The sequence below is a fragment of the Marmota monax genome, unplaced genomic scaffold (genome assembly GCF_021218885.2).
Source record: "Marmota monax isolate L192 unplaced genomic scaffold, Marmota_monax_Labrador192_F-V1.1 WCK01_AAM20220418_F8-fsc00050, whole genome shotgun sequence".
Lineage (NCBI taxonomy): Eukaryota > Metazoa > Chordata > Mammalia > Rodentia > Sciuridae > Marmota > Marmota monax.
Window position 1 is genome coordinate 13,005,616 of NW_026694552.1, and position 25,102 is coordinate 13,030,717.

At 36.6% G+C, this 25,102-nt stretch overlaps 1 protein-coding gene across 6 annotated transcripts in view; it reads right to left on the reverse strand.

Annotated features, from left to right (window-relative positions):
- Lrch2 (leucine rich repeats and calponin homology domain containing 2) overlaps positions 1-10,710 on the reverse strand; it is a 99,241-nt gene extending 88,531 nt beyond the window's left edge. For all 6 annotated transcript variants that reach the window (XM_046420887.2, XM_058571663.1, XM_046420885.2 and 3 more), the window contains exon 1: positions 10,353-10,710. In XM_046420887.2, the coding sequence (XP_046276843.1) occupies positions 10,353-10,710 (358 nt within the window). The remainder of the gene's footprint in view (positions 1-10,352) is intronic.
- Between the last annotated feature and the right edge of the window lie 14,392 nt (positions 10,711-25,102).

Consider the following 25,102-nt stretch of genomic DNA (forward strand, 5'->3'; position numbering starts at 1 on the left):
TAAAAAAAAAAGATAATAAGTGTTGTAGAGAAATTAGAATCCTATACACTCTTAATGGGAATATAAAATGGTGCAGCCGCTTTGGAAAACAATTTGGCATTTCTTCAAAATGTGAAATATAGAACCACCACAGGACCAATCCCACTCCTACATATATTCTCAAGAGAAATGATGACATACATCTACACAAAAACCCATACATAAATGTGTACAGCAGTATTGTTTATAATACCCAAAGAGTGGAAACAATCCAATTGTCCATTAATTGCTAAATAGATAATAATAATGGAATATTATTCAGAAATAAAAAGGAATAAAGTACTGATAACACACTACAATATAAATGAACTTTTAAAACATTATAATAAATGATAGGAGCTAGTCACAAAAGGCCACAGATTTTATGAATCCATTTACATGAAATGTCAGTATAGGCACATTTATACAGAAAGAAAGTAGATTAGTGGTTGCCTATGGTAAGATGGTATAGAGTGGAGGCAGGGAGAACAGGGAGGGACAAAGGATGTGGATTTCTTTTGGGATGATGAAAATATTCGAAAATTAGATTCTAGTGATGGGTGTACAAGTAACAACCAACAATTTTTTTTCTTTTCTTTTTTTTTGGTGCTGGGGATCAAACCCAGGGCCTTGTGCATGCAAGGCAAGCACTCTACCAACTGAGCTATATCCCCAGCCCAAACAATATATTTTAAATGGATGAATTTTTATCTTGTGAATTCTCTTTCAATAAAATGTTAAAAAGAAAAGAAGTAGGCAAGAGTGGATTGAGAAAAAGATGATCGATGTTAAAACATGAAACTGAACCACTACTTTACAATGTAGATAAAAATCAATTCCATATTGACTTGAAACTTAAACACCGAAAATAAAACTTTAAGACTCTTTGTAAAAAAATGTAGATTAATGTATTTAATATATTCTTGTGGGCAGGTACCGAGGACTAAACTCGGGGGCACTCGACCACTGAGCCACACCCCCAGCCCCCTTATTTGTCTTTTATTTAGAGACAGAGTCTCACTGAGTTGCTTAGTGCCATGCTTTTTGCTGAGGCTGACTTTGAACTCAAGATCCTCCTACCTCAGCCTCCAGAGGGTCTGGGATTACAGACACCATGTGCCACAGTGCCCAGCATATTCAACACATTCTTAAAGAAGACAAAAAGTCATTAACAATAAAATTAAAGACTGAAAATTTTTGACTATTAAAATTTCAAAGATTTTAAAATTTTTTCAAAGATTTATTCTTCAAGGGCTGGGGATGTGGCTCAAGCGGTAGCGCGCTCGCCTGGCATGCGTGCGGCCCGGGTTCGATCCTCAGCACCACATACAAACAAAGATGTTGTGTCCGCCGAAAACTAAAAAATAAATATTAAAAAACTCTCTCTCTCTCTCTCTCTCTCTCTCTCTCTCTTAAAAAAAAGATTTATTCTTCAAAACACACTTCCTTAAAAAGCAAAAAGGCAAGTTAAAAACTATGCAATGGAAGTTGGAGTTGTGACCCAGCCATAGAGCGCTTGCCTAGCACATGCGAGGTCCTGGGGTTGATCCTCAGCATCACATAAAAATAAATAAAATAAAGGTATTGTGTCCAACTACAACTAAAAAACAAATATTAAAAAGAAAAACTAGGCAATGATTGGGGCTGGGGTTGTGGCTCAGTGGTAAAATGCTTGCCTAACATGTGAAGCACTGGGTTAGATCCTCAGCACCATATAAAAAATAAAGTTATTATGTCCATTACAACTAAAAAAATTTTAAAAAGAAACTAGACAATGATACCTACAACATACAAAACTGACAAATGATTAGCATAAGAAGAATTACAAAATTCTGGTACATATACAGAGAGTAGTATACAGTATTATAAAATTATATAAGGAAAGGACATTCAATAGAAAATAGGCAAAAACAAAGAAAAGTTATTTTACAGTACAGGAAACACATATGGCCAACAGGTATTTTAGGAAATATTAACATCATTGGTGATCTGAGAAATTTAAATTCTAAAAACCTTCACTGAAATACCATTTTAACTTCATTTGGCCATAATGTTTAAGCCTGACAATACTATATATTGAAAGAAATATAGTTTCATGGGATCTATTATACATGACCCAGGAAATGTAAACTGTTAACCAGTCTGAACAGTGATATTCAACATAACCTAGACTCCCAAGTATACAAGAAGAAAAATATTACACATATAAAACAAGAGACATACAATTTTATAGTGGCACTATTTACAAGAGAAAAAAGGGAAAGCAATGTAAATAGCAATCAGTGAGAAAGTAAATAAATAAAGTGTGCTACATTCAAAGAAAGATCATGCAGCCATCCAAAATAATGCACTACAACTTCACACAATTTGAATGAATCTTAGCAACTTAACATTGATTAGTAAAATATAAAATTACCACAAGTTGAAGCACAGTGTGTATGTTTTGATTTTGTTTTGTTTTGTTTTTTTTTTTACATTTAAAAATTTTGCAAAACTCGAAATCCAAGGAAATAAGATTATGAAATGCACTGTTAGGGAACTGGCTTGAAGGTGTTTTAGCAACAAATAACAATCAGACTTGCACAGTGAAGAGAATGGTCTAGCTAGTGTGGAGTTGAAGCAAACTTCAGGCAAAGAGAACAGAAACTGGGAAACTGTTAACAGATTCACTTGCAGTTGAGGAAGAGAAGAGAAGCTGAATAATAACAATGGCAGTGAGAACAGACAGGAAGGAAACAGATCTGAAAGCTATTCAAAGATCTCTGACCAACAGATCCTAATTCTTAACCAGATTAGGTTGAGGAAAAGGGAGGAGTCAGAAATTGCTCTCAAATTTCTGATCTGGTTGATGAGGGGGCTTAGGGTCAATAGCAAGAATTGACTACTTGATAATACTGAGTTTGAGGAGACTCTGGGATGTCAATATTCATATAGCTTTCTCCCTCTGTGCATAACTATAAATCTTTCAAAGCCAATTTCTCATCTTCTTTATATATTTTGATGTTCCAACAATCCAATCAAATGTCATCTTTCCCTCTTGAACATGTATTGCACTTTGTTTTCAGTTATGACATTTATCTTACTCTAACCTGGGGCTTCTGAACCTTGGCACCACTGACATTTTAGACTAGAAAAGTCTTTGTTGTGGTGGACTATGCTTTTCACTGAAGGATGCTCACCTCTACCCACTAGATGTCAGTAGCACCCCCCAAACTGTGACAACCAAAAATGTTTGCAGACTCTTCCAAATTTCCCTTGAAGGCAAATTCCCCCTTCCAATTGGAAACTGCTATCTAATCTATATAATAGATATGTGTGGGAGTTCTTGTTTTATACCACTATGAAATCAAATTCCTTAAAAGTGGCAACTTTACAACCTTTATATAAAATCAACATTCAAATACATTATTTACATTCTCATTAAGATAGGGTAAAGACACTGTTATCTATGTTCATTACTATTTTTAATTCATAAGTATTTTTAAATGTAATTGATTTCCCACTGACACAGACATCCCCAACCAACTAGCTCAGAGTGTTAAGAATTTACACATAATTTTAAGGGAAAAATTCTAGGCCACACATAATAGTTTCTTAGGGATATAATCATCAACATAGCCATTTTTTAGTGAAATCCAAATTCACATGTTTTGAATTGAATAATCTTCATAGGATTCAAATAAAAAGTTGTTGTCACTGTTACTTTATTTCTCTCTGTCACTTTGAGTAACATTGTACTCAAAGAGACTAACATAATTAATTTAAAAATAAAGCAAGAACAAAATAGTATATAGAATAAAAAACATCCTCAAATAGGAAAGGACTTACTTCCTATTTGGGAAAACAAACAAACAAACAAACTTTTCCTTAAAAAAAATCTGACATCAGGGGCTGGGGATATAGTTCAGTTGATAGAGTGCCTGCCTCACATGCTCAAGGCCCTGGTTTTCAATCCCCAGCACCCCCCCCAAAAAAAAAAAAACTCTGATATCAAAAAATACACTAGAAAATATGTGGGGCTGGAGTTGTAACTCAGTGGTTGAGCACTTGCCTGGCGTGTGAGGCACTGGGTTCCATTCTCAGCACCACATAAAAAATAAATTAATAAAATAAAGGTATTATGTCCACCTACAACTAAAAACAAAATAAAAGAAAATATTGTTTTCTTTAATTATCTACTATATAGTCCATTGACTGGTATTATATAAGTAGAATTTTATGGATTTAAATTTATTTGAAAAGAAGAAATAAATTTAAAGTTGAAGTTTGGGGGTAGGTGGGGGTATAGCTCAATAGTAGAATACATGCTTATTAGCATGAGCAAGGCCCCTGGGTTCAATCCCCAGCATGAAAATAAATAAATAAATGTATTTTTTAAAGTTCAAGTTTAACCTTCAGTAGATTGCACTAGTTGAAAGTGAGACTAAATACAAACTTAAACTGTTATAAAAATTGTCTCATAACCGTTTTCATTTACTACATTAAATGGTTACCTGAAGCATAAGGTATCTTTTCTCCTGTAAAAAAGAAACAGATAACTCTTTCTGAAACTTTTCAGAGAACTGATTTTATAAGAGTATTACAATGTTTCAAAAAGTACCTGAATACTCCCCAAGTATAGAGAAAACTAAAAGATTTCCCTTTCTAAGGAAAATCCATCCTTTGTAGAATGAGGGTAGGCAGCATACAGGTTAAGCATCACCCAGAGTGGGCTGCTGGGCTGGGCTGGGAGAATGATACCCCTTTTCAAAGTTTCACTGTGTGCCCTGGAACTTAAACAAATACCATCCGCCTAGTAAAACAATATGCTGTAAGTCTTGAATTACTGTTATTTGTTAAGTGTCCCTAGCATCACCTCTTATGTTATCAATGAGGTTCTGGATCTTGTCCACCTTTATGTTTTTGATGCCAAATAAATGCTTCAGAGTTCATATTACAAATAATCTAAATTGAAATATTAAATTGTAAATCTTAAGCAAAGCTTTCCACTAACCCTAACTGTAAAACACCCTAATCAACTACTTTTGTTCTTATACTTGTAGTATTACAAATACCTAACTGAACTTTGCAGGGGGCTGGGTTGCTGGGGATCAACCCAGGGCCTTGCACATCCTAGGCAAGCCCATCTCCAGCCCCTAACCTAACTTTTTAGGAAGCTTTCCCAAACTAATTTAACCCCCAATAAAATTAAGCTTTATGTCACAATTCCATATCACTTATTTGTACAGTGTCCAGAGTCTACTATTTTGGATACTGTTATATTATAATTCCTTTCTAATTGTAATACATATTTCTGTACACATTCAACAATTTTATAAACCTACAAGAAGAAGAACCACATCTCTTCCTTTCTACTGGCCATATCATGTTTCCAAAGTTGGACTTCAATAAATCCTAGCTTAATCACTCTATTCTAAAACCATCAGACAAAAGGTATAAAAAGTCATGCAACTAAATAAAACAAAACAGGACATACCACAAACAATGGAAGCATTTATTTTTCAGAATGAATTACTGCCATAGTGTTTATTTTAATAATAGTTTTGTTATAAAGAGAGAACCATTACAGTGCAAACAACATTGGGATAGTGTAAGAGCTGGAAAACCTAGACTCTAACCCACACTCTACCATACGCCTGCCAGCAAATCACTTAACCTTTCTCAACCACAAGGAGTAATTACTATGTACTCTGCCAAGCTCACAGCGCTATTTATTAGGATACAATAGAATAATATATATATAAAACTACTTGGAAATTTATAAAGAACTACATAAATGGTATTATTTTAATGATGACTGTACCCTCCAATTTAAACTAGCATTTTATTTTAAAATGTGAACTTGTTGCAAAAGAAAGAAATTAAGGGACAACTATTTATGCTATAGAATTCATTCCTGAATAAATCACTACAAAGTTCAGCAACTCAAATCTAATCTACAGCAATTAAAATGTGAGTCAATTGTCAAAAATATGCTTCATGTTCAATTTTTCAGGAAGACATTTATTACATAAAACAAGGCAGATATTTGAATCTTACCACAAAATTACAATCACAAGCTCATTACACTAAATGCACTAAACCATGTTATGTTTATGTGGCTCCATTTTGCAACCTGATACAATGCACCATGTCCCACAGTTGAAGAGGTGAACCAACACATGTAGGAAATACAAGAGTTGACTCTTGGTTTACAGGAAAGCACGTGATTACCCAGGACATAGCACAATCTGTTGTACGTAAGAATTCCTAAATCTATTTCACAGACCTACTGCTCTTAGACATAAAAAGGCACTGTGTGAGCTAGGGATCTAGCTCAGTGATAGAGCAGTAGCTTAGTGAGGCCCTGGGTTGCACCCCTAGTATGGGGAGATGGGTGTACTGTATGAAGAAGTGGAAGGAGCGGCTGCAGTAGGCTGAAATGCATCCACTTATTTGTAACACTAGGGACAGAATCAACTGTGATGAGTTTCAGGATTTGTTTGGCTAACCATTAAATTCATTTTGGAGTCAACAAATTACCATCGCATCCAAAAAATTCTAACCTTTCATCTTGCCAAGTCTACCTACAGTCCATTTCAGAGAAGAAGCTACAGCAGGAATCAGCTCCTTTCCTTATTTTATGTCCTTCTGTACAGGAAGAATTTAAATCAAGGAGTATCTGGAAGGCAGATGTACTCAAAAAGGTCATGAGCACAAACCACCAACTGGTGGTTTACAAAAAAGTAAATTAGTGAATTCCCCCTTTAAATGTTAATCGCCTAGAGGGGTTAACAATCATTCAGCTTTGTGCTCCATCCCAGTAAAGGAAAGGAAGTGAGCCATGAGGAGGAAACAAGGAAGGCAGCACGATGGGGAAGGCGGGAGTGAAGAAGAACAGACACCAGAAATGCAAAGGGAGAGGTAAAAAGACACCAAAGATCAATTTTGCCAACAGCTGCCTACTATCCCTTTTCCCTCATAGCAAAGCCCGTTCACAGAGAAAACAAGATTTTGTGATTTGGGGGGCTCTATTTTCTTAATGCAAATTTAACAAATGGCATGACATATAATCTAGGTTACATGTGAAAACTGAAGAAACTTTAGGTTCCTAATAAGTTTCTATTCACTATATGATGGGGAAAAAAACGAGTCTCCGCTTCACAAAAATCTATTGAAAAGAACAATGAACCAGAACTTGAATACTTAGTTCCTAGTTTTGGTTTTGACCCTCTTTAGGCTTTAGGTTAATCACTAAACTCTGTGTTCTCATCCACTCAACAAATATTTCTCAAGTGCTTAAAAAAAAAGAGCTATTTTAGGATTTCCTCAACTCTGACTGCACATTAGGGTCACCTGAAAGGTTTTTTGAAAAAAACAGAAAAAAAGTCTTTTGGTCTCTGAATTTCTCATTTAATTGGTCTGGGGTGGGACCCAGGCATAGACTGAAAACGAAAACTCCCCTGCAATTTTAACATGTAGACAGGGTGAAGAACCACTGGTCTATTTCATCTGATGCATATGTGAGGAACAGCAAAATACTAAAAGCCCTCCCCACTTTTGAAATGTATCAATTTCCCCTTATTCAATACTGTTCCAGCCCATATTTTCACCACCCCTCACCTAGATTAATTAGCATGATAGTGTCTTAGTTATTTCCCCTTCCTCCAGCCTCCTCCCAATCCACTAAACCTTCCATGTTTGTCTAATCAGTTTGGTTCTGAAATATTATCCTGCTGAAAGTCATTTTAAGTACAGTACAACAATATCACCAAACAGAGTTGTTTTCATCAAATAGAGGATATACTATGTGTATATTTGCATGTATATTTGTGTGTGTGTGTGTGTGTGTGTGTGTGTGTAAAACCTAACACACAATTTTTCTTCAGTTCTGGTGTACCTACTTTCATTTACACATAATCAATATTGGTCTCTTTACATTGAAAAATATTGCCTCTAAATATTCCATGGCTAAATTTTTGTCAAAAACAAATGGCAAATGAATCACCCACATTTATCCCATTTAAATGAAAAAAAGGTACAGCTAAAGATCTTTTTTTACTCTATCTGATCTTGAAGTGTTCCCACAAGGATCATACATTCAACTGAAAAAATAAATAAATAAAAGGAAGTGGAATTATTTGGACAAGTCCTGTGTTACTAAAGACACTAATAAAGATTATGACAAAGGTGAGGGTACAACACTTGCTCAGCACAGTGGTACAACACTTGCTCAGCATGCACAAGACCCTGGGTTCAATCACCCTCCTAAAAAAATAACGGTGAATGAATGTTTACCAAGGACAAATATGGTTCTGGATTGTGTTGAAACTTGCCTCAGAAAACCAACTAAAGCCTTAAAAGCCAAAGGTTACAACTGAATAAGATGATCTTTGTATTTATGAGAAATATCAAACACAATAAAACAAATATAGAAAGAGAAGACTAAACAAGGATACCACCGATCCCCTGTGTTTAAGGGGCTCTCCATCTTCTTCAGGACAGCAAGATACAAGCATAAAAAGAAAATAAAGCCAGCACTGCCAAGTAAGTGGTAAAGACAATAAGTACCATGGGAATTCAAAGAAACAGGAGACTGCCAGGAGACTGCTATGGACTAAGGGAGTTGGAGACAGCTTCTTGGAAAAGCTGGGAGCTCGAACAAAATTAAATAGGTAGAGAAAAGAAGGAAATCCCAAACATGCAAATAACCTTGTACAAAGATGAGGTCAAAATGCACATATTTGAGGAAGGGGAGTTGACCTAGTTTGAATAGAGGGTTCTATGTAGCAGTGTTTGTGGAGATAATGTTGCAATAATGAACTGGACCTGGACAGTGAAAGCCCTGAATGCCAAGCTGGGATGCTTAAACTTTGTCCTACAGATAGATGAATCCTATGTAGGTTATAAAGAACAATAAGCACACATGCACACACACACATACACACCCCTCTAATGATGCAATCTGAAGCCATTTTTCTTGGAGCTTTTGAAGAACACATCAAGTAATATAATATCTTGCCAGTCGAGTTGTGAATATGTGAACATATTGTTTAGGAAATCCGTTCAGAGTGAAAGAGTAAATACTCAAATGTGCTTTCCAAAATACAAAATCAGGTATCGATTACGCATTCATAGTTCTTAGGATAATGCCTAAGAGAATCACAGGGTGGAAAGCTTCAAATTTAGGTTTTCCTCCAGTCTCCATTCTCCTCCAACACACATGCCTTGATTTAATATCAAGAAAGTGAATACACTGAAATTATCTTGCTGTGGAAATAAGGTCTTTTACTACTTCTCACTATGGGTGAATTCACTTACTATATTGTTTCCAAAATGACTACATCTACGGAAATAATTTTGTCTATGATTTATTTCAGCAAAGTACATGAAACACGCATAAATAACAAATTTAAAGATTATGAAAAGCAAAAAACCCTTTCATCAAACCAAAACATAGCTAAAATAAGCAGCACTGATTTAGACGACAGAGAGGAAAGAGTGTGTTCCTAACAAAAAATGCCAGCCACAACAAAGACTAACAGAGAGTACACGAAGAATATTACAATAGCCAATTTCTCACCAAAAATGAAAAGCCATTAATCCACAACTCCATAAAGAATGAAGTTATTTTTTTTCTCAAAAATTCCCTTAAAATTTTTGGCTCTTTCTGCTATAAAAATTAAGACCGTAACATAACTCAAAACAAGGATTATCCTTCTTCCAGTAACCAGACATGTAAGTGATTGATGATTTAATTTGCTACTGCAGCAAATACTAATTTAACCACCACTACTTTCTCAACACCAGAAAAATGAGAAAATCTGTCTTTAAGGCATATGTGACAAGAAAGAAGCCAAAAATATGTAGGATGATTAAGCTGCATTGAAAGTAACACAAACCATAGCAATACTGCTACCGTCTGAAAAAGGCTATGCCATTCTTTCAGGCACGTATGCCTTTAAGGAATATGTAGAGATTATGATTTTATGCATTGTCTGTTCCCCACCCCCATCCTCCGGAAAAGATAGGAACATCCAGGAGAGTTGGAAGAAGTGAATTAAGAGAGGTGTCAATACCTCCCTTCCACCCATGCTGGAGAAACTCGTTTTAACAATAATGCTCTTTCACCCCTAAACATCCCACCCAGTTTGCACACATCCTTCAGTCAGCATTCCCCACACCCGTATTCCCAGCTTTGCCCTGACGCTCAGAACAGCCTGCTCCGACTTTGTTAGTGTGGTCGCCCCCGCGCACCCGCCTAGACCAGCAGAGTCCGACAAGGCAGCCACGCAGCCACCCACTACCCCCACCTCCTCCTTCGTAGCTCAGTTTCCCTTCCCCCGGTCTGTCACCTGCTTGGGTGGTGTCCGTCAGGTCATAGCCGCTGCCCGGAAAGTCTCGGAGTTTCCTGCCACTGAGGCTCAGGATGCCGGAGTTGCCCGCCTCCTCCAGGGCCCGGTCCAGGCTCCTCACGGTGTGTTGAGGCTGCAGGCTCCCCGGGTTCCACTGCGGCCCATTGGAGAACGGCTGACCGAAGAGAGTCGGTACCGGGATGGGCACCACCAGGGTCCCGCCGCCGCCGCCGCCGCCGCCGCCTCCCCCTCCAGCCCCGCCACCTCCTCCTCCGGCCGCGCCACCGCCACTGCTACTTCCACCTCCACCACAACCACCGCCCCCACTGTTACCACCACCTCCCTGACTCGCCGCCATGTTCCTGGGAGAGAGAATAGCCCCCGACAATACTCTCAGCCTGTGCCGCGAGTGTAGGGGGTTCTTAGGACGCATGCGCAGGCTGGGGGGGGGGGCGAGGTAGAGGGTGGGAAGGAACCAGGGGGCGGGCTGCAAGGAGGTGTTGGATAGAGATGATGTTCCAAAGTGCAGAACGCTCGCTTTAAGAAATGTATGATCAGAAGAAAGATGCTAAATCCTGGTTCTGCTGCTTTGGGTACCAAAATCTGGAGAAACGACACCAGGCAAACTATAGGTCGTTTGTACAATACGTCCCCAGATCTCTAAGTTGCTTCTCCTTTTTCTTTCTGCAAAACAAAAAGAAATATATGAGGCCGGCATGAAAAGGATTTGTTTCCGAATGTATAGAAACTGCTTTTCGAAGGAATATGAGGCAGCGTACTGAGAAGCCCACTGCCAACGCTCGGGAATCATTTATTAGTGGTAGCACAGACAGAAAATCTAGGTAGTCATCTGGAGAAGAAAATAAGTCAAGTACTGAGTTTTAGGCACACAGGAATTTTGCCACCGTTTAGAATTCCAAAGTAGGAAAAGACTTTAGATGTTTTCAAGGAACCTCTCGTTACAGTGTATGCGAGCCTCAGCCAAACTTCTGCCTTCCAAAACTTGGAAGAGTTCTCCACATTCTGTTCTATCACTCTCTGAAGCTGTGCCAAGATCTCGAAAATATCTCCAGTTCCTTCTCATCATGTCAGTATTGGATGATGAAAAACGCTTTGATCATTGAACAATCTTAAACGTTATTTTTGAACTAGAGGTTTCTGTTTAAATGGAATTCTGAAGATTTAATGCTGGATATATGAGGCCAATCACTGTTGGACTTTAGGAGTTCCTTCTTAGAACCTAAGGACATTTCTAATGTAGCCAATAAAGAGAAGAAAATCAAACTTTTTCAGCTAGTGCAGGCCTCAGTAATCCAACTCTGATCTACCTAGGCAGTTTTCATTCAGCTCTTTTTAATATTTTTTTAGTTGTTGATAGACCTTTATTTTATTCATTTATTTGTATGAAGTGCTGAGAATCAAACCTAGTGCCTCACACATGTGAGGCAAGCACTCCACCACTGGGAGGTGACCCCAGCCCTCATTCAGCTCTTTAGGCTTCCACTTCTCTACCAACCACCAGCTCCACTCAAGAGACAGAGTCATTTAAATCTGTTGCACTAATATTCAATCAAATTATTGAAGAAAACTACCCAAAGGCTTGAGCACTCAGTCAACATTAATTTAAATAACAAGTGCATCTCTTTTTGCATTTGAACAGTGTGTCAACAACCTTTTCAGAGAGTTGTTGCTACTATGCATATTTCCCCTAGGCTATCCTTTGTAAAAGAATACAGGAAAGAATTACAACTTGTCTAAATTGTGGCCATATTAGTTAATCTGAATGATTATGTTGTGAGAAATATGCTTGAACCACACACACAAAAAAAGTGCCAATAGAACTGAGATCAGGCTCTATACCGTGAATTAGCAAGTGAAAAATAATTATTAAAACTCCCTGATGTCAGAAAGGAACATTGTACTTTATACCTCACCTCCCATATTTCAAATCAAGTCAAGTTTTAATTGAGAACTTCCAGAATTATGAGAGGGTGAGAAAGGAAATTAAATCCATTAGTTAGAGAAGATCAGGAATGGAAATACCTTCCTAATTAGCCAAGGACTGGGAATGTAATACAGTGGTAGAGCTCTGACCTTGCAATTATTTAAAACATTGTATTGTGCTGCCTTTCCTATCCTCTACATGTAAATCAATGGATGTGTAACTGATGTGATTCTGCAATCTGTATATGGGGTAAAAATGGGAGCTCATAACCCACTTGAATCAAATTGTGAAATATGATATATCAAGAACTATGTAATGTTTTGAACAGCCAACAATAAAAAATTTAAAAAAAAAATAAATAAAAAAAAAGAAATAGGTCATAATGTATTTTTTAGTAAACCATGACAAAATATTTTCATAATGCTGCTAAGACCTTCAATTTTGTGCTTTTATTTCATCTTAAAGCATATCAAAATTTCCTGATTCTCTTTTCCCTTTCCCTTTTGGCCTTTTACTTCTCTAGAAGATGTGTTTGAAAGATGGTTCCTTTAAATTGTACCTATTGTTTTAAATCAGCTTGTCTTTTAAAATAAACTTATCTCTTAAATCATGAAAAAAAAAAAAAAACATTGTATTGCACTCCAGGAAAAAGATGTCCTGAGGATCAGGATACTTGTAAGTGTAAGAGGTCATGCACAACCAAATTTAAAAAGGAAAAGAATATTTCAAAGAATTGGAAGATGCAAACTCCAAGATCACAGAAAAAGAAAGAAAATCTAAGTAAGAAAAGTGAAAATCCTACAAAGTAACTTAGGCTTACATGAAAATAAGGCAAAATAACATTTTGTAGAGTTCTTTGACAAAAACACCACAGCCAAAAGGAGGTAAAAGATTTATAAGAGGGGGCTGGGTTGGAGCTTAGTGGTGAAGCATTTGCCTTCCACATATGAGGCATTGGGTTCAATCCTCAGCACCACATAAAAATAAATAAATGAATAAATAAAATAAAGGTATTGTGTTCATCTACAACTAAAAAAAATATTTAGAAGAAGGCATTAAGTTTAGAAATTTTTCCAATTCCTTGGAAAAAAATAACTTAAAAATCTATGTACTTCAGTGTCTATATTGGAAAATAACAATAATGCTCAATAATGTTTACGTAGAACTTATTGTTTGCCCCAATCTAGTTTAATTATAAATGTTAAGTCATTTGATCTTCCTAATAGTTCTTCTTATTATTTTTATGTTTTATACATGAAGAAAAATAGTACATACCTCACATAGGTCTGTTGCAATAATAACTAAGGTTGCTTATGTAAAGTGACAAGCACAGTACCTGGCACTCATTCATTCATTTAATAAGTATCTACTGAGCAATTACTACATGCAAGGAACGAGTCTCCAGGCAAGTAGTATTACAGCATAATGTGCTTAATAAACATTAATCACTTTATTAATAAATGTTAATTACTTTATTATACCCCTGCTCCCTCAAAAATATAAAATAACCAGGAACATATAAAGGTAAGAAGCCAAGGGAAAAATCAGTGAAATTTCTTTATTTTTTCTTTCTTTCTTTCTTTCTTTCTTTCTTTCTTTCTTTCTTTCTTTTTTGGGGGGGGGGTACCAGCAATTGAACTCAGAGCCACTCAACCGTTGAGCCACATCCCCAGACCTTTTTTATGTTTTATTAGACAGGGTCTCACTGTCTATGTTTTATTATTTTATGTTTTATTAGACAGGGTCTCACTGAGGAGCTTAAGGCCTCACTAAGTTGCTGAGGCTGGTTTTGAACTCATGATCCTCCTGCCTCAGCCTCCTAAACCACTGGGATTACAGTCATGCGCCACTGCACCCAACTGAATTTATTGATAATGGTGGGTAAAGAAATATCTGACATATTGCATACACTTTTTGCTTTGTTCTGTAGATCTTTATCAGAGGGCATTTTATGGTGATTACTACTTTGATATTATCTCTGAAATACACATTGGACATTGATTAAATTAGGACCAACACTCAGAATTATTCATGCCAAATTTACAAATGGGATGTTGACAAATCACTACAACTAAATGACATTTTTCAAATATTATAGAAAGAAAACAAGGAGAAAGTAGGGGATTTTAAACAAAACATGTACTCTCTAAGTACTGGCAGGTTACTAATGTAATTTCTGTTCAAAAAAGCCATAGAGGGGGCTGGGGATATAGCTCAGTTGTTAGAGTGCTTGCCTCACATGCACAAGGCCTGGGTTTGATTCCAGCACTAAAAAAAAAAAAAAAAAAAGCCATAGAGGGGACTTCTGAAATTCCAGGTCAGTAGTTACCACTACTTCAAACAAACTGGTAGTTACTCAACAGTTATAAATAACATAGAAGAAGAAAGGCACAGTCAAATTTCTGAAGCTACAATTCTATTAAAGTTTAAGATTAGTGGGGTAGAGTACAGGATGTTCTTATCAATCTGTAAATAAGACACGTTTTGACTTAAGATCTAGAACAGGCAATGAATTAATAGATCAAGGTATAATATGACTTTTTAAAAATCCTGATCAGGATCCAGGAAAAAGTAAGGGATCTCTGGGCTGTTTCCCTAAAACATCAGTTCAATTAAATCTTAAATGCAGGGTAAAGGGCTAGTGGTAAAGCTCTTGCCAGGCATGTGTGAGACCCTGGGTTCCATCCATAGCAACTTAAAAAAATAATAAATTCAGGGAAAAAATTAACAAACAATGAAATGCTGAGGACCATCAAGACATGTATCAGAAACCCTAAAAAACATTGATTTACCCATGCTGAACTCTTTTGCAGCTACAACGGGAATGAGATGTGCACTTCTGCCCACTGCAATCTCAACACCAGTCCTGAGTTAGAGAAAACTCTTTGAGAAGTGTGTATAAAATGATTAGAAAAGTAGGAGAGTGAGAACCTCATTTGAACCTCCACTGTCTAGTGACTTCATCTGCAGTCTCTTCCAAAGAGCCCTGTTCCTAAAAAGTGACCAAGAAGCTCTAGAATATGCCCAAGGTGTCATTTAAAGAAAGCAAAGGAAACTCAACATGGCAGATGAAAGACATGACTTGATGATGTAGGTTTGCACACCCTCCTTCCCCACCCTGGATATTCTGAGGATTTGAGCAGGCCCAGGAAATTATATTTTAAACATGACAATCAAGGAAATGTAAATATTAGATATTTGATATCATTAAGGAGCTATTGTTGCTAGATGTATTATAGTTTTTACTTTTTCTCTTTTGGCAATGCTGAAGTTTGAACTCAGGACCTTGTGCCTGCTAGGCAAGCACTCTACTGCTCAGCTACACTCCCAGTCCTTATTGTTTGTTGTTGTTGTTGTTGTTCTAATTAGTTATACATGACAGTAGAATGCATTTTGACACATTATATATATATGGAATATAACTTATCATTCTTCTGGTTGTACATGATGTAGTCCTTTTCTTTAAAATATTCATAGATCCGGAGGACTCTCTTCCTGCATGGGGCCTTCACAAGACAACACATTAACTTATTGTAGCATACGATATAGAATACTACATGTAATATCACTAATCCTCTTTTGCCTATGGTTCCTTGGTTCTGCCCTTATGCACTACTTTAATCAACCCTAAAAAACTCATTAATTTCATAGTTAATATTCATTAAGTCAAAAGATATTTGGAAAAATGAACAGTGATTACTTAAAAGAAAATTTGGGGCGGGGGGATAACTGGGATTGAACCCAGGGGTGCTTAACCACTAAGCACATCCCCAGTCCATTTTTATTGCTTTATTTTGAGACAGGATCTCATTAAATTGCTTAGAGCCTCACTAAGTTGTTCAGGCTGTCCTCTAACTTGTGATCCTCCTACCTCAGCCTCCCAAGTGGCTGGGATTACAAACCTGTACCTCGGTGCCCAGCTCAAGTCTGAATTTTCTTAAGCAGAACAAGATAGAAACATTTGGACCAAAATCTATGTATAAAATGTAGATTGGAATGAAATGATGCAAAAACAAATTGATCATCCACCAAAGTCTAAATATATTTGTTTATTTTAAATTTTGTTTCAAATCTTCACTATTCTATATAGCATTTATTTCATGTGAAATGTAGTTGGTTTACAAGTTTCTGTTTTTTAACTTATCTCCCTCAAGTAAATAAACCTGACATGAATCTCTGTGGAACTGTGACTTGAGTTATCATCTGAAGGCAGTGTACCCAAATTATGAGGAACTTTTTCATTTGTTTTATTTTGATAGATGGCAAATTTTCTTTTAAAGACTCAGTCTGTAAACTTAATATTGTAAACCTAATAGGGTCACATATGACTTCACAACCCAATATTTTTTTTCATTTGGCAACAAGACTTGCTTCTTGAATTTGGGAGTTGAGTGCTAGGGACCAGGCCCTTGCGCATGCTAGGCAAGTGCTTTACCACTGAGCTATGTCCCTACCCCCTAGCTTGCTTCTTCTTGACCATGAACTGCATCATGACTCAGTCTATTATTACATTATCAGAGGGAAAGATCAAAACTGTCCTTTAAATAAGGAGTTGTGAGCAAATATTATAGAATATTTTAGATATGTTTTGTCGAATAGTTGGAAATGTCAACTTTCACTTACACTGTAGGTTTAGATTGGCAATGATAACCCTCAAGAGGATATTTATTTCTGCCTTGGTGCTTTCTCTACATTATAGTATGATTCTGCAAAGTGAGGGGAAATATATTTGTTGTGATGACCTCTTGTTTCACACTGCCAGGCTTTAACAGATAAAATTATTGTAGAAAACATTCCCCTTGTCTTGTGGTCTTTAAAAGTCTCTTTATTAAAATATATAATACTAATTATTAAATGCCAGAATAGATAATTCCAAGATACTAAGTAAACAACTCAGTTCTCCTTGATGAACTCATTCATTGCTTTGTTTTGTGTCTTAAGCATTCCTTAATAAAACCTTCACCTTAAATGCCTCTACTTAGGTGAAAACCTTTTATTCCAGCATGCTTACATAAAGTTCCAGAGAAGTTTAATTTTTTCTTAGCTGTGATGGCTTTTTTTTTTCTTTTTTGTATTGGGGATTTAACCAAGGACCACTTTACCACTGAGCTACATCCCCAGTCATTTTTACTTTATATTTTGAGACAGAATTTCACTAACTTTTTGGATCTGGCCTTAAACTTGCTATCCTCTAGTCTCACCCTCCCAAATCACTGGGATTACAGGCATGCACCACCATGGCCAGCTACTGTGATGGCTTCTATTGGTCATGAGCAATAACCTTTTGATAGATTGGCAAAAATGAAGATATAAATGCTTAATACTGTTTAAATACTAACATCATCTCCCCTGCAATAATCTTCATTCACATAATATTCTCTGAACTGCTATAGCAGCCTTCTAACTTAGGCCCTGTTGCTTTTACTCTTCTCCCAATTTATTACAATGTGGCCTCAGGCAAGTTACATATCCTTTCTGTGCTTCTTTTACCTCATCTGAAAATTAGGAATACGCTAGGGGTATAGTTAGGTGATAGAGCACTCCAAGGACCTGGATCAAGCCCCAGAACTACCAAAAATATTGATTTTTTAAAATAAAAAATAAAGTACTGGGGGAAGAACTGTCAATATAGAATGCCATACCCACTGAGAGTGCTCTTCAAAAATGAAGGTTAAGGTCTGAGGTATAGCTCAGTGATAGAGTACTTATAGCATGAAGTCCTGGGTTCAATATCCATTACCCCCCCCACACACACACACACAATTTTAAAAAGTAAAGAAAAATGTTCTTTTATAATTAATTAATTAGTTAAAATTAGGTCTATATGACAGCAGAATGCATTTTGATTCATTGTACACAATTGCAGCACAACTTTTCATTTCTCTGGTTGTACAGATGCAGTGTCACACCATGTGTGTAGTCATATATGTACCTAGGGTAATGATGTCCATCTCATTCCACCATCTTTCCTGCCCCCCTACCCTCTCCCTTCCCCTCCCTCCACTTTGCCCAATCAAAGTTCCTTCATTTTCCCCATGCCCCCCAAAAAGATGTTCTTTAACATGCAAAAAAGTTGAAAGAATTCATCTCCAGCAGACTCACACTATAAGCAATGTTAAATAAAAGGTCCTTCAAGCAGGAGGAAAATCATACCAAGCATAAACATGGATCCACACACATAACACTGGAAATAGTAACTTGGTGGATACATGTTTATTTTTTTGTTTGTTTTGTGTTGTGTATATGTGTGTGTGTGTGTGTTTGTACCAGAGATGGAACCCAGGAGCACTTAACAACTGAGCCACATCCCCAGCCCTTTTTTATATTTCATTTAAAGATAGGGTCTAGGGACTGGGGACATAGCTCAGTTGGTAGAGTGCTACTTAGTATGCACAAGGCCCTGGGTTCAATCTCCAGCAGCAGCAGCATCATCTAATAATAATAATAATAATAATAATAATAATAATAATAATAATTACAGATAAGGTCTCTTTTTCTTTTTTGGTGGTGCTGGGGATCGAACCCAGGACCTTATGCAAGCAAGGCAAGTACTGTATCAACTGAGCTTTATCCCCAGCCCACAGACAGGGTCTCACTGAGGTGCTTAGGACCTCGCTAAATTGCTAAGGCTGGTTTTGAACTTGAGGATCCTCCTGCCTCAGCCTCCCCAGCCTGTGCCACCATGCTCAGCTGGATAAATGTATTTTTAAAAATTCTTATTATTTAAGCTGGGCATGGTGCCTGTAAACCCAGTGGCTCGGGAGGCTGAGGCAAGAGGGTCACCAGTTCAAAGCCAGCCTCAACAAAAGCGAGGTGCTAAGCAACTCAGTGAGACCCTGTCTCTAAATAAAATACAAAATAGGGCTAGGGATGTGGCTCAGTGGTCAAGTGCCCCTGAGTTCAATCCCTAGTACCCCTCCAAAATACTCTTATTTTTTAAATCCTTTAAGAGATAAATAACTGTTCCAAAAGCTATTAATAATGTAACATAGATTTGTAATATATGTAACAGTGAAGCATATAAAAACAACAGCATAAAGAAAGGGTCAGTAAACTTTGTCTTTGGCCCTAAAGCAGTTTACCACCTATTTGTAAACAAAGTTACTGGAACACAGTTATGCCCATTCATTTACAAATTGACTGATTTTGTGCTACAATAGCTGAGTTGAGTAGCCAGTAACAAAGACTGGCTCACAAAGCTAAAAAAAAAATTTGCTGATTGGCCCTTCAGAGAAAAAGTTTGCTGACCCCAGTTTAAAGTCTGTGAGGAGAGAAATGGAAATACACTAAAGTTCTTATAAGTGAAGTGATATAATGTCACTCTGAATAGTACTGTGATAAGTTAAAGATGTATGCTATAAACCCCAAAGCAAGTATTAAAATAACAAAACAATGAATTACAGTTAATAAGCTAGTAAAGATGACAAAAGAAATCGTAAAAACACACATTTAATCCAAAAGAAAGCATCAAAAGAGGACAAGAGAACAAAGGACAGATGGGAGAAATAGAAAGCAAATAGCAAGATGACAGAAATAAGCAAAACCATACTAATAATTATTAATCGTTAATGTAAATAAGTGAAAAACATCCCATTTAAAAGAGAGAAATATGGGGCTGGGGTTGTGGCTCAGCAGTAGAATGCTCGCCTAGCACGTGAGAGGCTCAGGGTTCGATCCTCAGCACCACATGAAAATAAGTAAAATAAAGGTATTGTGACCAATCACAACTAAAAAAATTCTAAAAAATAAAATAAATAAATAAAAGGCAGAAATAACCAAAGTGGACAAAAAAGCAAGATGTAATTATATTTTGCTTACAAAAGTTCATTTTGTCAGGTTCAGTGGCTCACGCCTATAATCCCAGTGGCTCAGGAGGCTCAGGCAAGAGGACCTTGAACTCAAAGCCAGCCTTAGCAATGGCAAGGTGCTAAGCAACTCAGTGAGACTCTGTGTCTCTAAATAAAATACAAAATAGTGCTATGGATGCAGCTCAGTGGTAGAGTGCCCCTGAGTTCAACCCCTGGTAACAACAACAACAACAAAAAAGTGCATTTTAATGTGAAAGCATAAGTAGATTGCAAGTAAAAAAAAAAGAAAGAAATGATATGCCATGATAATATTAATAAAAAAGAAATCCATCTAAGCTTGGAGGTGAACACCTCTAGTTCTAGCAACTTAGAAGGCTGAGGCAGGAGAATCTCAAGTTTGAGGCCAGCATCAGTAACTTAGACTCTGTCTCAAAATAAAAAAAGGCTGGGCATATAGCTCAGTGGTAGACTGCCCCTTTGTTCAATCCCCAGTACTCTCAGTACTGCCAATAAATAAGTATATAAATAAATAGATAATAGAAGGCTAAAAAAGAAAAATAAATCTATATTAATATCAGATGAAACATAGTTCAAAGCAAAGAACATTTCTGGGAATAAAGGAGTTCATTTTATAAGCTCAATCTAGTAAGAAGACTTGACAATATTTTTGTGAATAATAGAGCTTCCAAATATAAGAAGAAACAATAGATAGAACTGCAAGGAGAAATAGGAAAATCCAAAATTCTAGTCAGAGATATCAATAAACTTTCCACAACAACTGATGGAACAAATAAAAAAACTAATAAGAATATAAAAGTCCTGAAGAACACAATTATCAACTTGACCTAATTGGCACTTACAGAATATTTCACACAACACCAAAATATACATTCTTTTCAAGTGCACACAGAATATTTAGCAAGAGAGACTATATGCTAGGCTATAAAATATGTCTCAAAAGTACAGAAAATTCAAAAGGACAGAAAATTACACAAAGTATGCTTTCTGACCAAAATAACAAAAAGAAATTTGGGATATTCACAAATATGTGGAAAATAAATAATATACTTGACACAGCCCAAAGGTCAAAGAACAAATATAAAATTAGAAAATACTTTGAAGTGAAGGGTAATAAAAACAATATATTGTTTTGTGGGATGTTTCTAAAGCAGATATTAGGAGAAAATTTATAGCACTAAACACCTACATTATAAAATTAAAATGTCTCAAACCAATGATCTCTGTTTCTACATATGAAACTAGAAAAAGAACATATTAAACCCAAAGTGAACAGGAAAAAAAATAAGAAAAATAAGAGTAGAAATCACTGTAATAGAAAACAGAAGAATGATTGAGAAAAATCAATTAAATTAAAAGCTGTTCCTTTGAGATCAACCAAAATTGATACATCTCTAAAATAGACAAATTAAGGTAAAGAAAAGACTCAAATTACCAATATCAAGAACGAAAGCCAGCCTCAGCAATGGCGAGACACTAAGCAACTCAATGAGACTCTGTCTCTAAATAAAACACAAAAAACGGCTGGGGAAATGGCTCAGCTGCTGAGTGCCCCTGAGTTCATTCCCCAATATGGAAAAAAAAAAGAAAGAAAGAGAAAAAAGGAATGAAAGAGAACATCACCACAGAATCTACAATTAAAGTAATAATAAGGGAAATTTATGAATAATTTCATGGTAATAAATTCAGTACCATATTAAATGGACAAATTCCTTTTACAGACACAAAGCCCACTCAAGAAAAACATGAACCCAAGAACCCTGCATCTATTAAAGGAATTGAATTTTTAATTTAAAAACTTCTCATAAAAAAAAAAAAAAAAAAAAAAAAACTTCAGATCTTGATGTCTTCACTGGGGAAGGCTCCGAAATATTTAAGGACAAAAAAGTACCAAATCTACACTAATCCTTCCAGAGAATATTTAAGAGGAGAGAGATTACTGTATTTACTTATTATACCAGGTCACTAACATTGTTTTTTTTGGTTGTTTTGTTGTTATCATTGTTTGTTTGTTTTTTGGATCAGGCATTTAACCATTGAGCCACACCTCCCAGGCCTTTTTAGGTTCTTTTTTGAGACAGGGTCTTGCTAAGTTGCTGAGAGCCTCCATAAGTTGCTGAGGCTGGCTTTGAACTTGTGATCCTCTTGCCTGCGCCTCCCCAGTTGCTGAGATTCCAAAATTGCTAGAGGAGGAGGAGGGGTGGGGGGAAGGGAGGAGGACAAAAAAGGCATTCTGAGAAAATAAAACAGATCTGGGACATTAGTGGGTAGTATAGTGCTTGCCTAGCAACCTCAGTCCTTGGGTTAGATCCTCAGCCCAATCAAAAGGGGAAAAACCAGAGAGGGGCTGGGGCTGGGGCTCAGTGGTAGTGCACTTGCCTGGCATGTGTGAGGCACTGGGATCAGTTCTCAGCACCACATATAAATAAATAAAATGAAGGTCTATCAACAACTAAAAAAAAGAAAAAGAAAAACCAGAACAATATCCTTCATGAATATGCATACAAAATAAGCTAAAATTAAAATCTAGCAAACTGAATCAATAATATATTAAAAAGATAATACACTAAGATCCAGCAGAGGGTTGTCCAAGGCCATGGGTTCAATCCCCAGCATCACAAAAAAAAAAAAAAAAAAAAGACTCAGCAGATTTTAAGATTAAAAACCCAGTATAATTTACTATGTAAATAAATCAGAAGAGGAAATCCCGTATAAGCAATTCAATTAATACAGTAAGGGGCTTTGAAAACAGCAACATTGATTTCTGATAAACACTCTCTGTAAACTAGGAATAGAAATAAATTCCCTCAGCCAGAAAAAGGATCTGTGAAACACCTAACAATAAATTTAATAGTGGAAGATTGAATGTCTTCTAAGATAAGGAACACGAAAAAGATGTCCACTTTTACCAACTCATTGAACACTGCATTGAAACTTCTAGACAGAGTAAGTAGGTGAAAAGAAAAATAAGAAGGGAGGGGGCTGGGCACGGTGGTGCAGGCCTGTAATCCCAGCTGCTCCATGGGGAGGCTCAAGCAGGAGGATGGTGAGTTGAAAGCCAACCTCAGCAGTAGTGAGACCAATTCAGTGAGACCCTGTCTCTAAATAAAATACAAAATAGGGCTGTGGATGTGGCTCAGTGGTTGAGTGCTCCTGAGTTCAATCCCTGGTACTGGGGGTGGGGGTGGGGGGTGGCAGAAGAGAAGGGAAGAGAGGAAGGGGATTGGAAAGAAGTAAAATTGTTGTTTATTCACAGATCATCTAGTGAGAAATCCTGTGGAACATACAAAAACAGCCATGAGAAAAACATCAGTAAATTTAGCAAAGTTTCAGAATAGAAAGGCAAAGTACAAAAATCAATTATGTATTATTTAGTAGCAAAGAACAAATCAAAAATTCAAATGAAAATTAAAACATTTTACCATAGGATCCAGAAATATGAAGTACTTAGGGACAAATCTTGCAGATATGAAAGACATATACACTGAAAACCACAAACAAATGTTTAAAAAAATTAAATAAGACTTAAATAAATGAGACCTATCAGTTTCAGGGAATGGAAGAATCAATATTGTTACCATGTCACATCTCCCTGAAGACTTATTAGGAGACTTTTTTTTTTTTTTTGGTGCTGGGGATTGAACCCAGGGCCGTAAGCATGCAAAGCAAGGACTCCTCCAACTGAGCTATATCCCCAGCCCCTCCCCTGTCTTTTTTTAAACAAGTTGTCAAGCTAAATTTTCAAATTATGAAAATGGAAAGAGTGCTAGGGTTGTGGCTCAGTGGTAGAGTGCTTGCCTAGCATGTGTGAGGAACTGGGTTTAATTCTCAGCACCTCATAAAAATCAATAAATAAAATAAAGGTCTATCAATAACTAAAAAAAATTTTAAAAAAGAAAATGGAAAGGATCTAAAATAGAAAAAACAATTTGGTTAAAAAATAAAAGAACAGGGCTGCGATTGTAGCTCAGTGGTAGAGCACTTGCCTTGCAAGCGTGAGGCCCTAGGTTCGGTCCCCAGCACCACATAAAAATAAACAAATAAAAATAAAGATATTATGTCCCTCTACAACTAAAAAAAATTTTTTAAAAGAACAAAGTTGGGAGAATTCAAAACTTACTAAGAAACTAAACTAATCAAGACAGTGTGGTACTGTTGTGAAGAGATAATAGATCAATGGCACAAAATAGAAAATCCAGAGATAAACTCAAACATATGGATAAATAGTTTTTTACAAAAGTTGATGAGTTAAAGACTCATCAGTGAAAAAAAACAATAGTTTCAGCAAATGATGTTAGCACAATTGAATATTCATGTGCAAAAAAATGAGCTTAGATCCATATCTCACACTTTATATAAAAATTAATCTGCAATCTAACAAAGATGTAAGTCAAAAATCCAAAACAGAACATAGAAATATTTGTGCCTTAATTTAGGCAAAGATTTATTTTTGTTCTTTTTTTGGTACTAGGGATTGAACCCAAGGGTGCTTAACCACTGAACCACATCCCCAGCCCTTTTTATGTTTTGTTTAGAGACAGAGTCTCACTGAGTTGCTTAGGGCCTTGCTAAATTGCTGGGGCTGGCTTTGAACTCGAGATCCTCCTACCTCAGCCTCCCCAGCTGCTGGGATTATAGGCATGCACCACCACACCTGGCAAGATTTTTTTGACTAAGACAATAACACCACAATTCATAAAAGAAAAAAAATTTAAATTGGACTACATCAGAATTACAAATCTCCGCCAGGCACAGTGGCACACACATGTAATCCCAGTGGCTCAGGAGGCCCAGGCAAGAGGATTGCAAGTTCAAAGCCACCCTCGGAAATTTAGGGAGTCCCTCATCAACTCAACGAGACTCTGCCTATAAATAAAATAGAAAAAAGGGATGTGACTTAATGATCGAGTGCCCCTTGGGTTCAATTCTCTGTACTAAAAATAAAAATAAAAAGAATTATAAATCTCCACTCTTGGAAA